The following is a 14,962-nucleotide window of genomic DNA, read 5'->3' as shown; positions in this document are numbered from 1 at the left end:
AAATATTGCACTTTGTGCAATAAATAAATAAATGTAAAAACATGAAATTATTTTGTATTTTATTAAAAAAAAAAATTGTGTCGTGACCATATGGTCGTGATGACTAACCACGTGCAAAACAAAAATAATTAGTAAAAGGCACATTTTTCCATTACTTGGTATTCTAGTCAGTACCATATTCAAGGATTCAAATTTACACACGTTTATTGTCCTCGTGTAATGTGATTTAGTTGAGTTTGTGAGTGTGATTTAATTTGATGGATTAATTGCGTTTACAGTGCTGCCATCTTGTGGTTATGTAGTAAACAGCAGCCTTTTAGAAATAAAACACGAACCAATATTTACAGCTCTCCTCTTTTAATACTAACGAAAACTGCAAACAGCCACTGTGGACATTTTCCTTCTGAATTTAGCATAGAGATACAAAAAACAACAACAAAAATTCAGGCCTATATTTTCTAAAAGTCACAACCAAAATTGAGGATTGCTCCAGCACAAAAATGAGACATGTGATTATTTAGTTTAATCACAACTATAATCATTAATATTAATAATTGAATGTGTTTAGGTCTACTTTTTCTAGCTATGTTGACATACCAGGTAATTGAGTAAAAAAAAAAAGATATTGCAGTGAAAGTTAATCTTACGATTAAAATAACTACTTAAGAATACATCTTTTTTTTTAAATTGCCAATTTAAAATCAAACAAATATCAATCAATTTTTCACAGAACATAAGATGAACACAGACAAATCAGTTATTCTATATTTTAGTATTAAATTGAATGCAATCCCCACAAATGTATTTTTCTGTAAAAAAAATAAGATGGTAAAACATGCCACAGATGCACTAAATTAAATGTTCTTTCTGTAAATATACACATCAACCCATGTGATTCAGATTCAGATGCTTCATTTACAGTGTCAAGTCAAACAGCCAAATACAAATAATGACATTACTACTCTGAACAGTAGAAAAATGACGAAACAAGTGTTTCCTTCTGTTAAAACAATGACTAGTGTTAAATAGCTAACATGTTTCCTGATAGCAAATGAAATATGGCCTTTGGTGTAGTAATTTATTACCAAAATACCACTTCAAAAATTCAGAGAAATCACACAAGGATGTAATAAAGGTTATAGACGAAATATCAGAAGCTTTATGACTGATAACAAAATGGTTTTGTGTTCAGTTTGCCCTTTTCTGACAAAAGAAAGGTGACTCAGTTGTCAAAGGTGTTTTGTGTGTGCAAAAACATCCTGTCATGAACGTAAATGAAAAGGCACTTAAACCAATAAATAGTTTTTACAAACTACAAGTAAAGACAAGATTTAAATGTCTAGAGCTAGATATTAGTGCGCTAGTGTTTAGTGCTCACATAAGAGCTTCTGTTTCTCAAGATGTCTGATTGTAGTGGAGATTTAGAGTTATTGAGCAGCAGGTCATCTTTATACCAAATTAGATTAAATAATAAAAAGGAAAAACATCAATAGCCTAGAACACAAGTTACTGTGCAAGCTGCAATAGAAATGCTACTTATCTAATAAAATTTGGTTTATTTTTTTGCTTTGCTTCAGATGACCTGCTTGACAAAATCATCTGACAGTGCCATCAAACAGACACTAAAATACAAATAAAAAATCCATGAAGAAATGATGAATTCAGCTTATAGCATTTATAATGTAGTGAACCGCAATGCATGAAGCTAGACACAGAGCTTTAGCATGAACAAATGATGATGTCCTCTGCTTGATGAACGGATGGAAAGGAGAGGAAGGAGGCCGTCTTGTCTATTTAGGAGGTGGAAACTCCTTCCTCTGCGTTGGCTGGCGGATTGGTTGGCTTATGAAATGGAGTCTCCTTGTAGATGAACCAGCAGTTCCCTGCCCACAATATCAGGTTTAGGAATCCAAAAAGCTAGAAGATACAGAAAAGAGAAACATGTTTTTAGTGCTGCTTCAACTGCTCGTTTATGCTTTCAAATAAATTAGTTGCATAAGAAGGACAATGTCATCACAATGAAACACACTTTTCTCCTACAGATCATTGAGATTAGCTCTTAATCGTGGTGCAATTAATTTTACTAACTTTAACCAAACACCCAGGGGCCTTGACCATGAAGAGGGTTTAGATGGTTAGCCAGGTGTGGTTAATTTTAGCTTGAGCCAACCCTGGGCTTTAGGCACCATGAAAGTGGTTAGGCTTTTAACAACTTACACTCCATGGCAAACCTGCTCCGGGGCAGGTAATGTTCTAGGGGAGGGGAGTAACACTTTAAACAATACAACTAGCTATGTTAGTCTTCTGTTAATGAATGTATCCTAACAGTTGCTCACCTGTCTAATGAAACAATATTTTAATTAAATAATTACTGTTTCAATGGTTTCTACAAAATGAAATCGAGGATAACGCATGGAAACGGCCTGTGTCCTTGTTAAAATTGCTTATTATTCTGGATTTAAACATTCTTTTAACATTTGGGATAATGTAAGCAAGCATCAAGTCAACAAAACATATAACATTGTTCTAGTGGTTCTTGGATATTTAATCCAAAAATCTTACATATTGTGCCTTTAACTAGGCTTATTATTATTATTTTTTTTCGTAAATGAGAGCAGAACTAACGGGTAGTAATTTTCCTTACCACAGAGGCATTGAGACGGCCCATTGAAGGGTAGCTCTTCAAATCGCATATATCAGGCATACAATTCTTGACAATTCTAGCAGGATCAGTAGCATACTTGACATCTGTTAAACCTTTCCCCCAGGCTGAGGAGCACACCAGCCACAAAAACGCAAAGATCCCGGTCACAATCAGATCCTGGGGAATAAACAGATGAAAGTTTGGGATATCAACCCTTGTTTGTTAAAATTGTACGTGAAAATGATACAAGTTGCTGTCAAAAGGACAAAACGCACAAAAGTAGTCCAACAGTTGAAAGAAAATCAAATGATAAAATGTGAATAACAGACACAAACACTTTGACAGTTGACAGAAGTGTCAATTACAAAAAGTACAGCCTTTACAATGAATACTTGTTTTCTATGAAACTTTTTATTAGTGAATTTTGAGCAAAATTAATGTACATAAAACTCCTAAAATGTGCTCCTATTATGCTTTTTCAGATATTACCTTTCATGCAGTGTGTAATATAGCTGTTCGTGAATGTAAAAGGTCCGCAAAGCTTCGAAGTTCCTGCATGAATGCATGTAGGGTCTGTTCTAAATGGTACCCTAAACACTTGCGATCTTCCTATGACTCTAATGATGTATCGCATAGAAAGTGCGCATATCGACCGCAAAGGGGAGCAGTCGTGAGCAGAGCACCCTTCTGAGACCCCTTGTGCGCAAATGAAAACTAAATACCGACTTATACAGTGACGACTGATTTCAAAACACTGCTTTCTGATATCGATTCAGGATTCAGATCGTGTGTCAAACAGCAAAACTGCAGAAATCACGTGACTTTGGCGATCCGCTGATACACTGATTCATAATGCTCCGAAACTTCGGGACGCAGTGTTTTGAAATCTGCACAAAAACTATTCTCGTCACTTTATAAAATGATTGTAGAGCCACTGTAGTGAGATGGGCTTTGTAACGACGTCTTTAGTGCCTTTTATGGGTCTTGAGAGAGGAAATGTCATTGCGGCCAATGGAGGGCTTTCTGAGCCATCGGATTTCAACGAAAATATCTTCATTTGTGTTCCGAAGATGAACAAAGTGTGTCGAACGATGAAGGACTACAACAAATGGCTGGTAGGGACTAGAACACGGGTAGCCCAGGTTAGTGAACCTAAAATATACATAAACCCTGTCCCCGGGAACATGCAACAAAGAGGGTGAGGCCATGTTGAGAAGATGACAAGATAAGTTATAACCATAATTAAACAAAACTATAGCCATTCTGTCTTCATGGAAGCTTCAGAGAGCGCTTCCGAAAATGAATGCGTTTGTCTTACGGGTTTGGAATGACATGAGGGTGAGTAATTAATGAGAGAATTTACATTTTTTGGTGAACTAACCCTTTGCTTTTGATTCTGATTGATTCATGACAAGTACATACAAGAAAAAACTGTTTTTTTATTACATAACTGGACAATTATAATAATTGATATGCTCACAATCACTCAATGTTTAAAAAAAAAAAAATGATTTATGACTCACAATGGTGGGGCCACGGTTAGACTCCCTGTAAATGTGCTGATAGCCCAAGTACAGGATAAGAGTGAAAGTACAATACAGGAAGCCCAAGACGCCCACAGCGACGAAGAACTCAGCCGAGGAGGAGAAATCTCCCTGCAGGTAGGTAACATTCTTGGTCCCATTGCAGTGAATAATATCATATGGTTGACTTGGGAGCCTGATAAGTGGAAGTCACATGTTAACAAGTTTTGTATGTTAGGCAAAATGAGAGCGATGCACCGATCTGCCAGTAATTTAACCTCTAATATTATAGCAGTGTACGAAATGAGAGGGTTCCCTGTATAGTTTACAGCATTACCCTGTATTAATATTGGCAGATATCATTCTAAACAATCAGTTATAGGTATCAACAGAGAAATTTAGTATCAGTGCATCTCTACAAAATACAAATGGCTAACTCATTACTCATGACTTACAACTGGGCACCATTTTAACATGGATAAAAAGACACCTTTTTAAAATAAAAAATAAAAATTTAATAGAAATGTGGTCGTTTTACCTGAAAGGATATCCAAAATGAGCAGTAACCTCATCGGTTTTACCACAAGTAATAGTTGCCACAGTGGATCCAACATAACCACCAGTGGTGGCAAAGGCACAAATGGAGAAAACCTGAAAACACAACAATCATGATAATAAAATATTTTCAGCAACTTCCTGTAAGAACTTCATGTATGATCATTATTATAAATATATATTTAAACTCCATTTTGAGCAATAGAATAGGATCTGGATTTTAAAATTTGTTATTCCAGAAATCAAGTAATATTGCAGAATTTACTGAAACATCAAAAGTAATAGATGCAGCCCAATCATATGCAAAAATAAGACTTCAAAAACAAGAATTCAACATTAGTTTAAACCAGCTGTCAGTGATCATGTGAAATAATATATGAGTGAAATGGATTGAGTGTTGGATCCTTCTCTGACTTTTCCCTTTGCTGACTCTCACATATCCTGGCGTGTGGTTCACTGCTTTCCTTTTACAAACGCCCCACTTCCACACAGGAAGTGGCTTCTGCAGAGTGCAGACATTGGTGAGAATAACTACAGTAGTGCAGCTCTGATTTATAGACTCTGCTGGCGATTTTTTCAGTGCTCTAAGAGCCAGTCGTTCCCCCTATTTCTAAGGTTTTTCTGTGAAAGGTAAAGTGACAGGATTCATAGCAATCATGATAAAGAAAACATTTTAAGAGCTAGGCTGTAACCCCGGAGCAATAATGGGAAAATGCTCAAAACAAAAGTTCACCCTGTCATTATTTACTCACTCTCATATTGTTTTAAACCACTCAGACTTAATTTTAGGTGAACTATCCCTTCACGACAGCTCTACTCACAGCTTCAGTCAGTGGAAACGAAACAAATATTCAAACCAAGTTAAAGTTTAACCTTTCTTTTACATTTTAGCTATATATTAAAGAATTCCAAGGATTATTTGATCACTGAAGTGTCTCTGTGGAACAGAAAATAGGACTCGGGCAGAAATCATGTTCATGGATGCGGTTATTAACGTTACTGTAGTGTAAAGCAGAGCAGGACCGAGTGTTGTGGAGCTGAGCACGGCCCCTGGAGCGATTGTTATACAAACACACAGCTCGCGAGTATGGGGACTTTTATTATGACGGGACGGGACACAGTCGCCAGGCGCGTACTTCCGCTTTTTCCGGTCATGATTATAAGGTAAAGCAGCTCTGTTAATCATATTAGATACATTTAAGTGTGTTTAAAATAATGTTATGACGTTACTCTGTGCGTTCGCTCGGCGCTGCTGTGACATGTTCACACTGCTAAGAGTAAAGCGCTTCTGCAGAATAAAACCGAGGGTAGCGCAGATATGACGCGATTGACAGGCGACTCGCTCAAACACTATGCTGAAACGTCCCGGTCCTTAGTTAAAATAGCAATTTTCTCACAATTTACAAATAGTTGGAAACATTTGGGATATTGTAAGTACTCAACTGAACAAAATATATAACACTGGCCTAGTGGTTTTTGGATATTTTACTGCAAAAATACTACATAGTGCACCTTTAAAGGGATAGTTCATACAAAAATGACAATGGCCGCATGATTTACTCACCTTCAAGCCATTCTAGGTGTATATGACATTCTTCTTTCAGACGAATACAAGTAGAGTTATATTAATAAATGTCCTGTCTCTTCCAAGCTTTATAATGGCAGTGAATAGGAGCCCAAAATTTAAAGCCCCAAAATTGCATCCATCCATTATAAAAGTACTCCACACAGCGCAGGGTTTAATAAAAGGTGAATCGTTGGGTTTTTGTATTTAAAACATTATAAAGGTCGACCGCCTTCCATTTTCAACTTAGGAAAAAAGTGCAACTAGCGCAACGATGACGTCAGACATAGCGCAAGTGATTTGAACTGCGAGAGGCATTACACTAGTTATTTTACTTTATAAATATGGATATTTTTCTTACACAAACACATCGCTTTACTTCAGAAGGCCTTTATTACCCCCTGGAGCCGTGTGGAGTACTTTTATAATGAATGGATGCACTTTTTTGGGCTTACAATTTTGGGCTGCCATTCACTGCCATTATAAAGCTTGGATTAGCCAGGACATTTTTTCTTTTTATATAACTTTAATTGTATTCGTCTGAAATCAGAATGTCGTAAACACCTTAGAAAGCATGAAGATAAGTAAATTGTGGAATAATACATTTTTTTGGATGAACTATATCTTTAAATAAAATAAAACACATTATAATATAATATAAAATATATTTAGATGAGAAGCTTAAACATTTAAACATTTTATTTAATTTTATTAAGTTATTTTCCAAGACACACTAATAAAACAAACTAATAAATATGACAAAACCACTTAAAATTAATAACCCTTATATGTCACAATGCAAAATATTACAATGGTCCTAAGAATAAGCCTAATAATATAAATTATGTGAATTAATATATTTTATTTAATTTCTTAAAATAAAAAAATTCTAAATACGAAAAATAGAAATAGAATTCCATTTTCCTATTCCATTTTTTAAATATGACAGACAATTCTTGACAGCTTTTATACAATTCACAGAAAATGCCAGATGATGTTTAAAGTGAAAAACAAGATAAATCTGAACAGACTTACAGTCTATTTTCCAACAGAATCTAGATTGTTTTCTTCTTTAATTTAACCAGATATCTGATCCTATGAGACACGATGGTCTGTATTGCACCTAAAAATAGCCAGATTTTTGCTGCCGTGAAAATCACTCTGCATTCTGAAGAGTGGGTGTGTGATCTTCACCCCGTCAAGACTTTGGCTTCATTCCTGGTCAGCGTGTGGTGCAGGTGCTTGGCACAGAGAAGCACAGCGAGCATCTAAGGGTGCCTGGCACCAAACAGAACCACATGGTGGGCCGATGCCACGTTCACACTGGAATGCACACCTACACACAGCAAGTGACTATTAAAGAGTGTCTTTGTGTGAATGAACAGTCCCTGCTAGCATCGTGAACATGATCAGAGGTCGATATACCTGTTAGCGACCAATACTTCATCTCCATTGTTGTACTATTACTGGGAGACTGGGTTGTGGTTGTTAAAAGCAAAAACATCACTGCGGATACATGCTGATTTTTGTAAGGGAGTGGCTGACATTCTTGCTTTACAAGTAAATAATGTGTCAAACCGCCCGTTTCCTTAGATTTTTTGCAATTCAGGACATTCTTGAGAAAAAAAAATGCTTATGAATGCATACAAGCCATATCCTCCTCCACATCCAAGCACTTTTACACAACTAATGCCACACCTTAAAGGAACATCCACCTTTTTAGAAATGGGGATTATTCAACTTCTTTTCTCCATTAATATATTTGTGCAAATGCATTTTGTCTCAGTGCATGCATTGTTTTAGTTTGGCAGGGTTGCTGCTAGCTTAGCTTAGCATTATGAACGGAATCCTATGTTGCCAGCTAGCATGTCCCGAGTAAAAGTGATCAAAAAAACAAAACAAATTATGATTGATTCATGATTTGGATCGCCAATGTCCCATGATTTCAGCAGTTTGACAAGCGATCCGAATCATGAATCAAAAAGCTGATTCATAACCGTTTGAATCTTTATTTGAGGATTGAAGACAAAACTGGAAGAGAAGACAATGCTGAATAAAGTCATAGTTTTTGTGATTTTTAGACCAAAATGTATTTTTGATGCTTCAAGAGATTTTAATGAACTAACTGATGTCACATATGGACTACTTTGATGATGTTTTTATTCCCTTTCTGGACATGGACAGTATAGTGTGCATACACTTGGATACGCTCTCGGACTAAATATAAAATATCTTAAACTGTGTTCCGTAGATAAACGGAGGTCTTACAGGTGTGGGGTAATTAATGACATAAATTTCATTTTTGGGTGAACTAACTCCTTAATCTGCATCGCTATTTGTACTCGTTGTGAATATGCAGGCCACAAGAAGTAATTAGGAAGGGTTTTTTTGGATCACTTTTACTCAGGCATAGTGTTTATGCTAGCTGGCAACATAGGATTCCAGTAATTATGCTAAGCTAAGCTAGCAGCAACCCTGCCAAACTAAAACAATGCATGCACTGAGACAAAAATGCATTTGCCCACATAAATGTAGGAAAGAAGTTAAATAAGCCCAGCCCATTTCTAAAAACGGTAAAGTGTTCCTTTAAAGAAGCACCAATTTATTTCCTACGTCCAATTCAGCTGGTCTACATCTCCAAATGTAATCTCTAACCTAAATGAGTTTGTGAGGAAATGTGTCCCCACTTATAAACAACACCTGGATTAAGTTGCTGAAATTCCACCACCTCCATACAAAGGATTTGTACAACAGATTATAGTGTTCAGTTGCACCTTTTCTTCTGTCTACCACCTTGCATGTTTGCAATTATAATGACTTGCAAAGGCAAAGCAAAATTGTGTGCAAAGTGCACGTTTACAAAGGGTCTGGCAAAAGCGAAAGAGACGTAGACCTGACAGGTGAAGAAAAAAGGTGTTGCTAAGAAACAAAGGACTAGACAACATTTAAAGTCACCATGCAATAAAAATGGACCATTCCTGTTTTTTCATGGAATATTGCAATGTTTATTGTACTAGTTATTCATGCACATCATTTTTTTTTAATGCATGTGCCCTCATAGTCTTTAAATCAAAATAATTTTGCCTGAGGCCCCGTTTACTGGTCTTAAGATGCGTTTTGGTTGATCGGGTCACAGTGACGGCGCTAAATAGAGGTGTAAATTGGTCTAAAGCGGTTTTAGCTAGATAAATCCCAGATGGGATTTTAACTCTGTTGGCTAAAGACCCAAGTTTGTTTTGAAGATGAAATGTAACAAGCACAATCTTTCCTCACCATTCCTGATTTCTAACACACACACTCTCAGTAGAGATCTGCCCGTGTCCGCACTCTCCCATCAAATCTGGTCCCGCACCACATTATTGCGTCGGGTCCAGCGGGTGTGCAGGTCTCTAACTCACAGCGTTCGCCGTGGTCTTTGAGCTGTCAGAGCAGAAATGAAAACTGCTGCTATCTGTATGTTTTTCTATTGTCTCCAGGGGTTTTCATGTATAAATTGGGTGAGCTTATTTTGTTCATTGGCTTAAAAGATCTGAAAAAACCCAAACATTTACCTGCCCATAGAACCTCCCCTTAAAGAAATCAGGACAAAAGTGGTTAAAAGTGGACAAAAAGAGACAGGTGTGGACAAAACATCAGGTGTAATGGGTGTCTCCCTCGTCTACTTGTGATCAGATCGACCAAAATTCATCTTTATACCAGGTGTGCACAGGGCCTCACACACACTCCACCTCAAAATGAACCAATATCCAGGAGTATATGATCCTTTGAAGCCGGTTTTTGGCAACTCATTCAGCGTTTCAGTTAGTCCACCAGGGCCGTAACCACCATAGACAAATCCCCCCCAATATTTGAAATTTTTGCACTGCTGCAAATTTTAAAAAAAAATTCTGCTGTACTTCGTTATTCAGCGCTCTGTATGTTGTTGGTGGGATGATAAAAAGGTTTTTAAAAAAGTGAATCAAATTTGAGTCTGATTAGCCTCTAACAGTACTCGTCAATGTCAAAATGATTGAGATGGCTAATAAAATCAAAGTAGGTGGGGTTTGTGTTCTTTTTTGGCTTGTGCACAGTCTTTACACACAGACGAGCACGTCAATCAATCGCTTAATGCCGTTGCAGAGAGAGACTATTATTTCCGGTGAAATCACACAAAAAATATACACACACACACACACACACACACACACACACACACACACACACTCACACAAATCTGTTCTTAAAGGGTTAGTTCACCCATAAATTAATTTTCTGTCATTAATTACTTACCCTAATGTAATTACGACACCCGTAAGACCTCCGTTCATCTTCGGAACACAAATGAAGATATATTTGTTGAAATCCGATGGCTCAGAGAGGCCTTCATTGACACCAATGTCATTTCCTCTCTCAAGACCCATAACTACAGACATCGTTACAAAGCCCATCTCACTACAGTGGCTCTATAATAATTTTATGAAGCGACAAAAATAGTTCTTGTGCGCAAGAAAAACGAAATAATGCCTTATATAGTGATGGGCCGATTTCAAAACAAAGATTTGAACGGTTATGAATCAGCATATTGATTCATGATTTGGATTTGTCATGTGATTTCAGTAGTTTGGCGGTTCCACATGTGATCCGAATCATGAAACGATACGCTGATAAACGCTTGAAGCTTTGTTTTGAAATCGGCCCATCGCTATGCAAGTCGTTATTAGTTTTTGTGCTCAGTAAAAATATTTCTCGTTGCTTCATAAAATGATTGTAGAATCACTGTAGTGAGATGGGCTTTGTAACGACGTCTTTAGAGCCTTTATGGGTCTTGAGAGAGGAAATGACATTGGTGTCAATGAAGGCCTTTCATCGGTTTTCAACAAAAATATCTTCATTTGTGTTTTGAAGATGAACGGAGGTCTTACGGGTGTCGAACGACATGAGGGTGAGTAATTAATGACAGAATTTTCATTTTTGGGTGAACTAAACCTTTAATATGCTCTTAATATACAATCATGAACTGTGAACATCTTTGATTTTATTGAAGAAGAAAAAAAATATATGAGACTGGATTAGAACCCGGAACCTTTGACACGGTTTACAGTAATTTTACCACCAGACCACTAGTGATTTCAAATGTTAATAGCCAATTTATGTATTGTTCACATTAGTGAATAAATCTCGGAACTAGTAAAATATTTGACACAAATTAATGCAAATATTGTTTGCAAATAGTCCCTAAAGTATTATTTTTCCAACTAGACTGTTCTAGACTGTTCTCTGTTTTGTTTCTTTATGCTTTATAAACATTTTAAAAATGGGTCCTTGCATTACGGCCTTGCATTACACTGAACTAAGAAGTGTACGGATATGTCAGATATGCTGAGAACTCTCTGCCACTCTCTGTAAGATTTTGGAAAAGCATAAAGTATAACAAATAAAATACATTGGAAATATGGCAGTGATCTGATGGAAGTAGTTTTCAAGTCAACAGCAGTATACTGATAGCAGTTTAAGAGTCAGTTAATGGTTACAACAGTTCCTGAGTCACCAGTACTCTGAACGGAGGAAACAGTTTAAAAAAAAGCCGGTGTCCTGCTGACAAAAGGTTTTTTTAAATGGTTTTTCATGGTTTATGTAATTCACACTTGTAGTTCAGTTTGCTTGGCATAAGGCGTAGGGATATGTTCACAACCTTATCAGTTGGCTTGTATTGCATTAATTTCACGACAGAACTTACTGAACATCCAAAACAATGCTGTGTTCTGCGATAAATGCACTCATTATATGTGTGTAGCCTATATATGACTGTATTTTGACCAGCTGAGAAGTCATGAAGACTTTATAAAATGTGTAAAGGAGTCAGAACAGTGCCAGGAATCCCTCCATCTCATACACAAACTCATAAGATCTGCTGCAAGGCAACTTTGCGACAATGATAAGAAAAAAACATTTGACATTGAAAAAAGACATGTCTTGTACATGTCTTTGGTCCATATTGCATTCATATTTAATTTAAAGCGGAAGCAGACCAAGACCCATCTTTTTCAGTCTTGGCCCACTTGTTTGGTGCGCACCAGGGTTCGGTAGGCACTTATTCAAATGAACCGCACTAACAGAGCAATAGCTCAAGGATCAAACCAAACATGCCAAGTGTGAACACAACCACTAATTCATTCACTATAGATGTAAAACATCTGCGTTTCACATCATTATTGGCTGCTTTAATAATAGCATTGCAAATAAGTGACATAATTGCATGAAACAAACTGTCCAAAAGAACCAGTTTGCAGAAAATAATCGTCTTCCAATCACTATTCTCTTCTCTAATGACGTGTTTACTGGCTCCAGGACGGGACAACCTGTCACTCACATGAGATCGATATTTTTTCTTGTTCAAAAAGCTGTTTTACTTGGATATGGATATATAAACTGGGTAAAGCAAAGATTATTGCGATTTCTGTTTCATGTCAACTTTAAAGGATCAATGCACCTGCATGGGCTGGTCAACTACATAACAGTCCTGTTAGTGAATATCTAATAAACTACATGCTATTTCAGCAACAGCAGCTGGGATTCTTTTATGTACATACAACATTACTTCTAAAAATGATCTTGGCTAGCATCAGTGCTGTCGGATATTAACGTCTGTGTTTATGCAGGTATAGTGTCACATATCAACACTGATATTTGTGTAAGTTAGCTTCAACTTCCGGACTTCTAAACTATAATCAGACCAACTGGATTGAATTTCAGTCTAGTTAACGACTAAATTGAGGACAAACAAATATATATTTACCTCAAAAGCCATGCAAAAGTAGTGTAAATGCCCTTCCGAAGAAAGCGTACACATTCTAGAATCTAATATAACTCTTTTCTAGATCATCGAAACTTAACTTGATAGCACGTAAATCAGATCAGACTGAATCAAAAAGTTAATTTCATATCCAGCCTGATTTCTTAGTAGGTTAATGACCTCAAGAGAGTGAGTCGAGGCCTAGTTACCCACATCAGGCAGAGAACCCTGCAGGTAGGTGTGTTTTATAGCCTTTATAGCCTAGATTTTCCATTGTTTGCAGTGGTATAATGTAGTATTAGTCTAAAGTCCACCATAGGATCCCCTTAATGGTAGTGTGGCAAACAGGACTATCTTGGTTGCTCCTACCGTTGGCAATGTAAACACCATTTAATTCTCAAGAGACACTGTGCAAGGCAGGACTTGTGTGAATTTGCATATATTTGTATGCTTGAGAAGATTCCTACAGCACAATCCTTATCATATGACACATGTAAAAATGTGTATATCTATAGATTAATCAATATACTGGTCCAGTTGGCATTATATTGACATGGGTGTTGCCCCTTATTGACAAAACAACAGCACCATATGTGACTGAAGCGAACTTGTATCATCTTGTGTAAAGGTACATGGATATGATCGCATAATACCGCGTTTAAAGACTTTTGCAACAATGCATCAATTGCCATAATGAACGTTATATCAAAGATATACAATGTGACATTTGGATATGTTGAATGATCGCAGGAACTCACTCACCCATTCCAGGATTCGGATAAATCCCAGTGGCTCTTTCACAGGTCCCAAATCCAGACTAAAACCCGACGTGACTTTCTGTAAAAGGATAGAATAAAGACGAAATCCTTCAATCGATGTTCCTGAGCGGAAAAGACGAAGACCACCAAACGGGTGTTAGTTTATTACCTGTAAGATTTCCATGTTTTGGGCGTGTTTTTATATTGTCGCTAACAGAAAAGACTTCGACTCCAGGATAGTTTCCTCTTTCGTTATTAAGAGAAAAAGAGGACACAGGACAATGACGTTCAAGGTTTTCGCTAGCGGGAAAAACAGAGGACTTGTGTCGATCAACTTGTCAAACTTTCTACAGTGAAACACGTGATTTCAACTTTCTCTTAAAGTGACACACACACGTAAATGCACCGCAGAGTTGCCAGATCCCACAGGAACAGAGACACATGCATAAAACAGGCTTAATAATGATTAAAATGCTTTTATAAAATAGAAAATAAATATTTAAAATATTTAACAAAAACAAGAATCTTTATTAAAAGATAAAAAGCAAATGTATTAGGTTTGCCTGACCCTTTGTTGAAATTGATAATGTTCTCTAAATAAATACCTAAAAAACAGAAATATGGTCATCTTCTAAACTTTAGGCTTCTTATGTTTTAATGTATGTATTTTGGATGTGCTAAAATCACCTATTTTATACTTTGGGGTAAAAACACTTAATAAGTACCAGCAGTAATAACAATACTGTATTTGATATTAAACTGAAAAAAATAGAGGTACGTAAAAAAGCAGAAAATCCTTCAAGTTTATTAACGCTCCATGCGTGCGCGCTAAGGGTCAGGGAGCTGGCTTCTCAGGCTACAATTTTGTGGCATTTAAAAATTATTGGAAAATTGAGTTTCAGTCTTTAAATAACTTGAATAGGTATTAATTACCCCATTAAGTTTAATCATTTAATTTAGGTAATAATTTCATTGTACACATTTTAGTGTCATTTATTTGTAAATAATTATTTTGTTTCGAGATATATATATAGGCTATATACCATATCGTGGTCATGTGTGCTCACATTCATGGCCAGTGTGTTAGCTCAGAATGACAATTTGGAATGTAAAGAACAACATATTATACAAGCATTTATTTTAAAT

The 14,962-nt window shown here is 36.5% G+C and overlaps 1 protein-coding gene across 1 annotated transcript; it reads right to left on the bottom strand.

Annotated features, from left to right (window-relative positions):
- Window positions 1–340: 340 nt before the first annotated feature.
- sypl2a (synaptophysin-like 2a) lies at window positions 341–14,183 on the bottom strand. Its single transcript, XM_067430905.1, has 6 exons — window positions 13,986–14,183; window positions 13,821–13,895; window positions 4,706–4,818; window positions 4,168–4,363; window positions 2,645–2,821; window positions 341–1,917 (listed from the first exon to the last, which is right to left on the bottom strand). Exons 1-6 carry the CDS (start codon window positions 13,998–14,000, stop codon window positions 1,795–1,797), a joined length of 699 nt encoding a protein of 232 aa, XP_067287006.1. The 5' UTR covers window positions 14,001–14,183; the 3' UTR covers window positions 341–1,794.
- Window positions 14,184–14,962: the final 779 nt, after the last annotated feature.

The sequence above is a fragment of the Pseudorasbora parva genome, chromosome 22 (assembly GCF_024679245.1).
Source record: "Pseudorasbora parva isolate DD20220531a chromosome 22, ASM2467924v1, whole genome shotgun sequence".
NCBI lineage: Eukaryota > Metazoa > Chordata > Actinopteri > Cypriniformes > Gobionidae > Pseudorasbora > Pseudorasbora parva.
Note: the sequence above shows the minus strand (reverse complement) of the source record. Positions and strands in the feature narration are given on the sequence as shown.

Excerpts from the sequence above, each read along its gene's own strand:
- sypl2a (XM_067430905.1), bottom strand. Across the intron at positions 4,364-4,705 it reads CATTTTGGATATCCTTTCAG|GCTCCCAAGTCAACCATATG; the intron begins GTAAAACGACCA and ends TCCACTTATCAG. Across the intron at positions 2,822-4,167 it reads CTAACCGTGGCCCCACCATT|GATCTGATTGTGACCGGGAT; the intron begins GTGAGTCATAAA and ends TTTATTCCCCAG.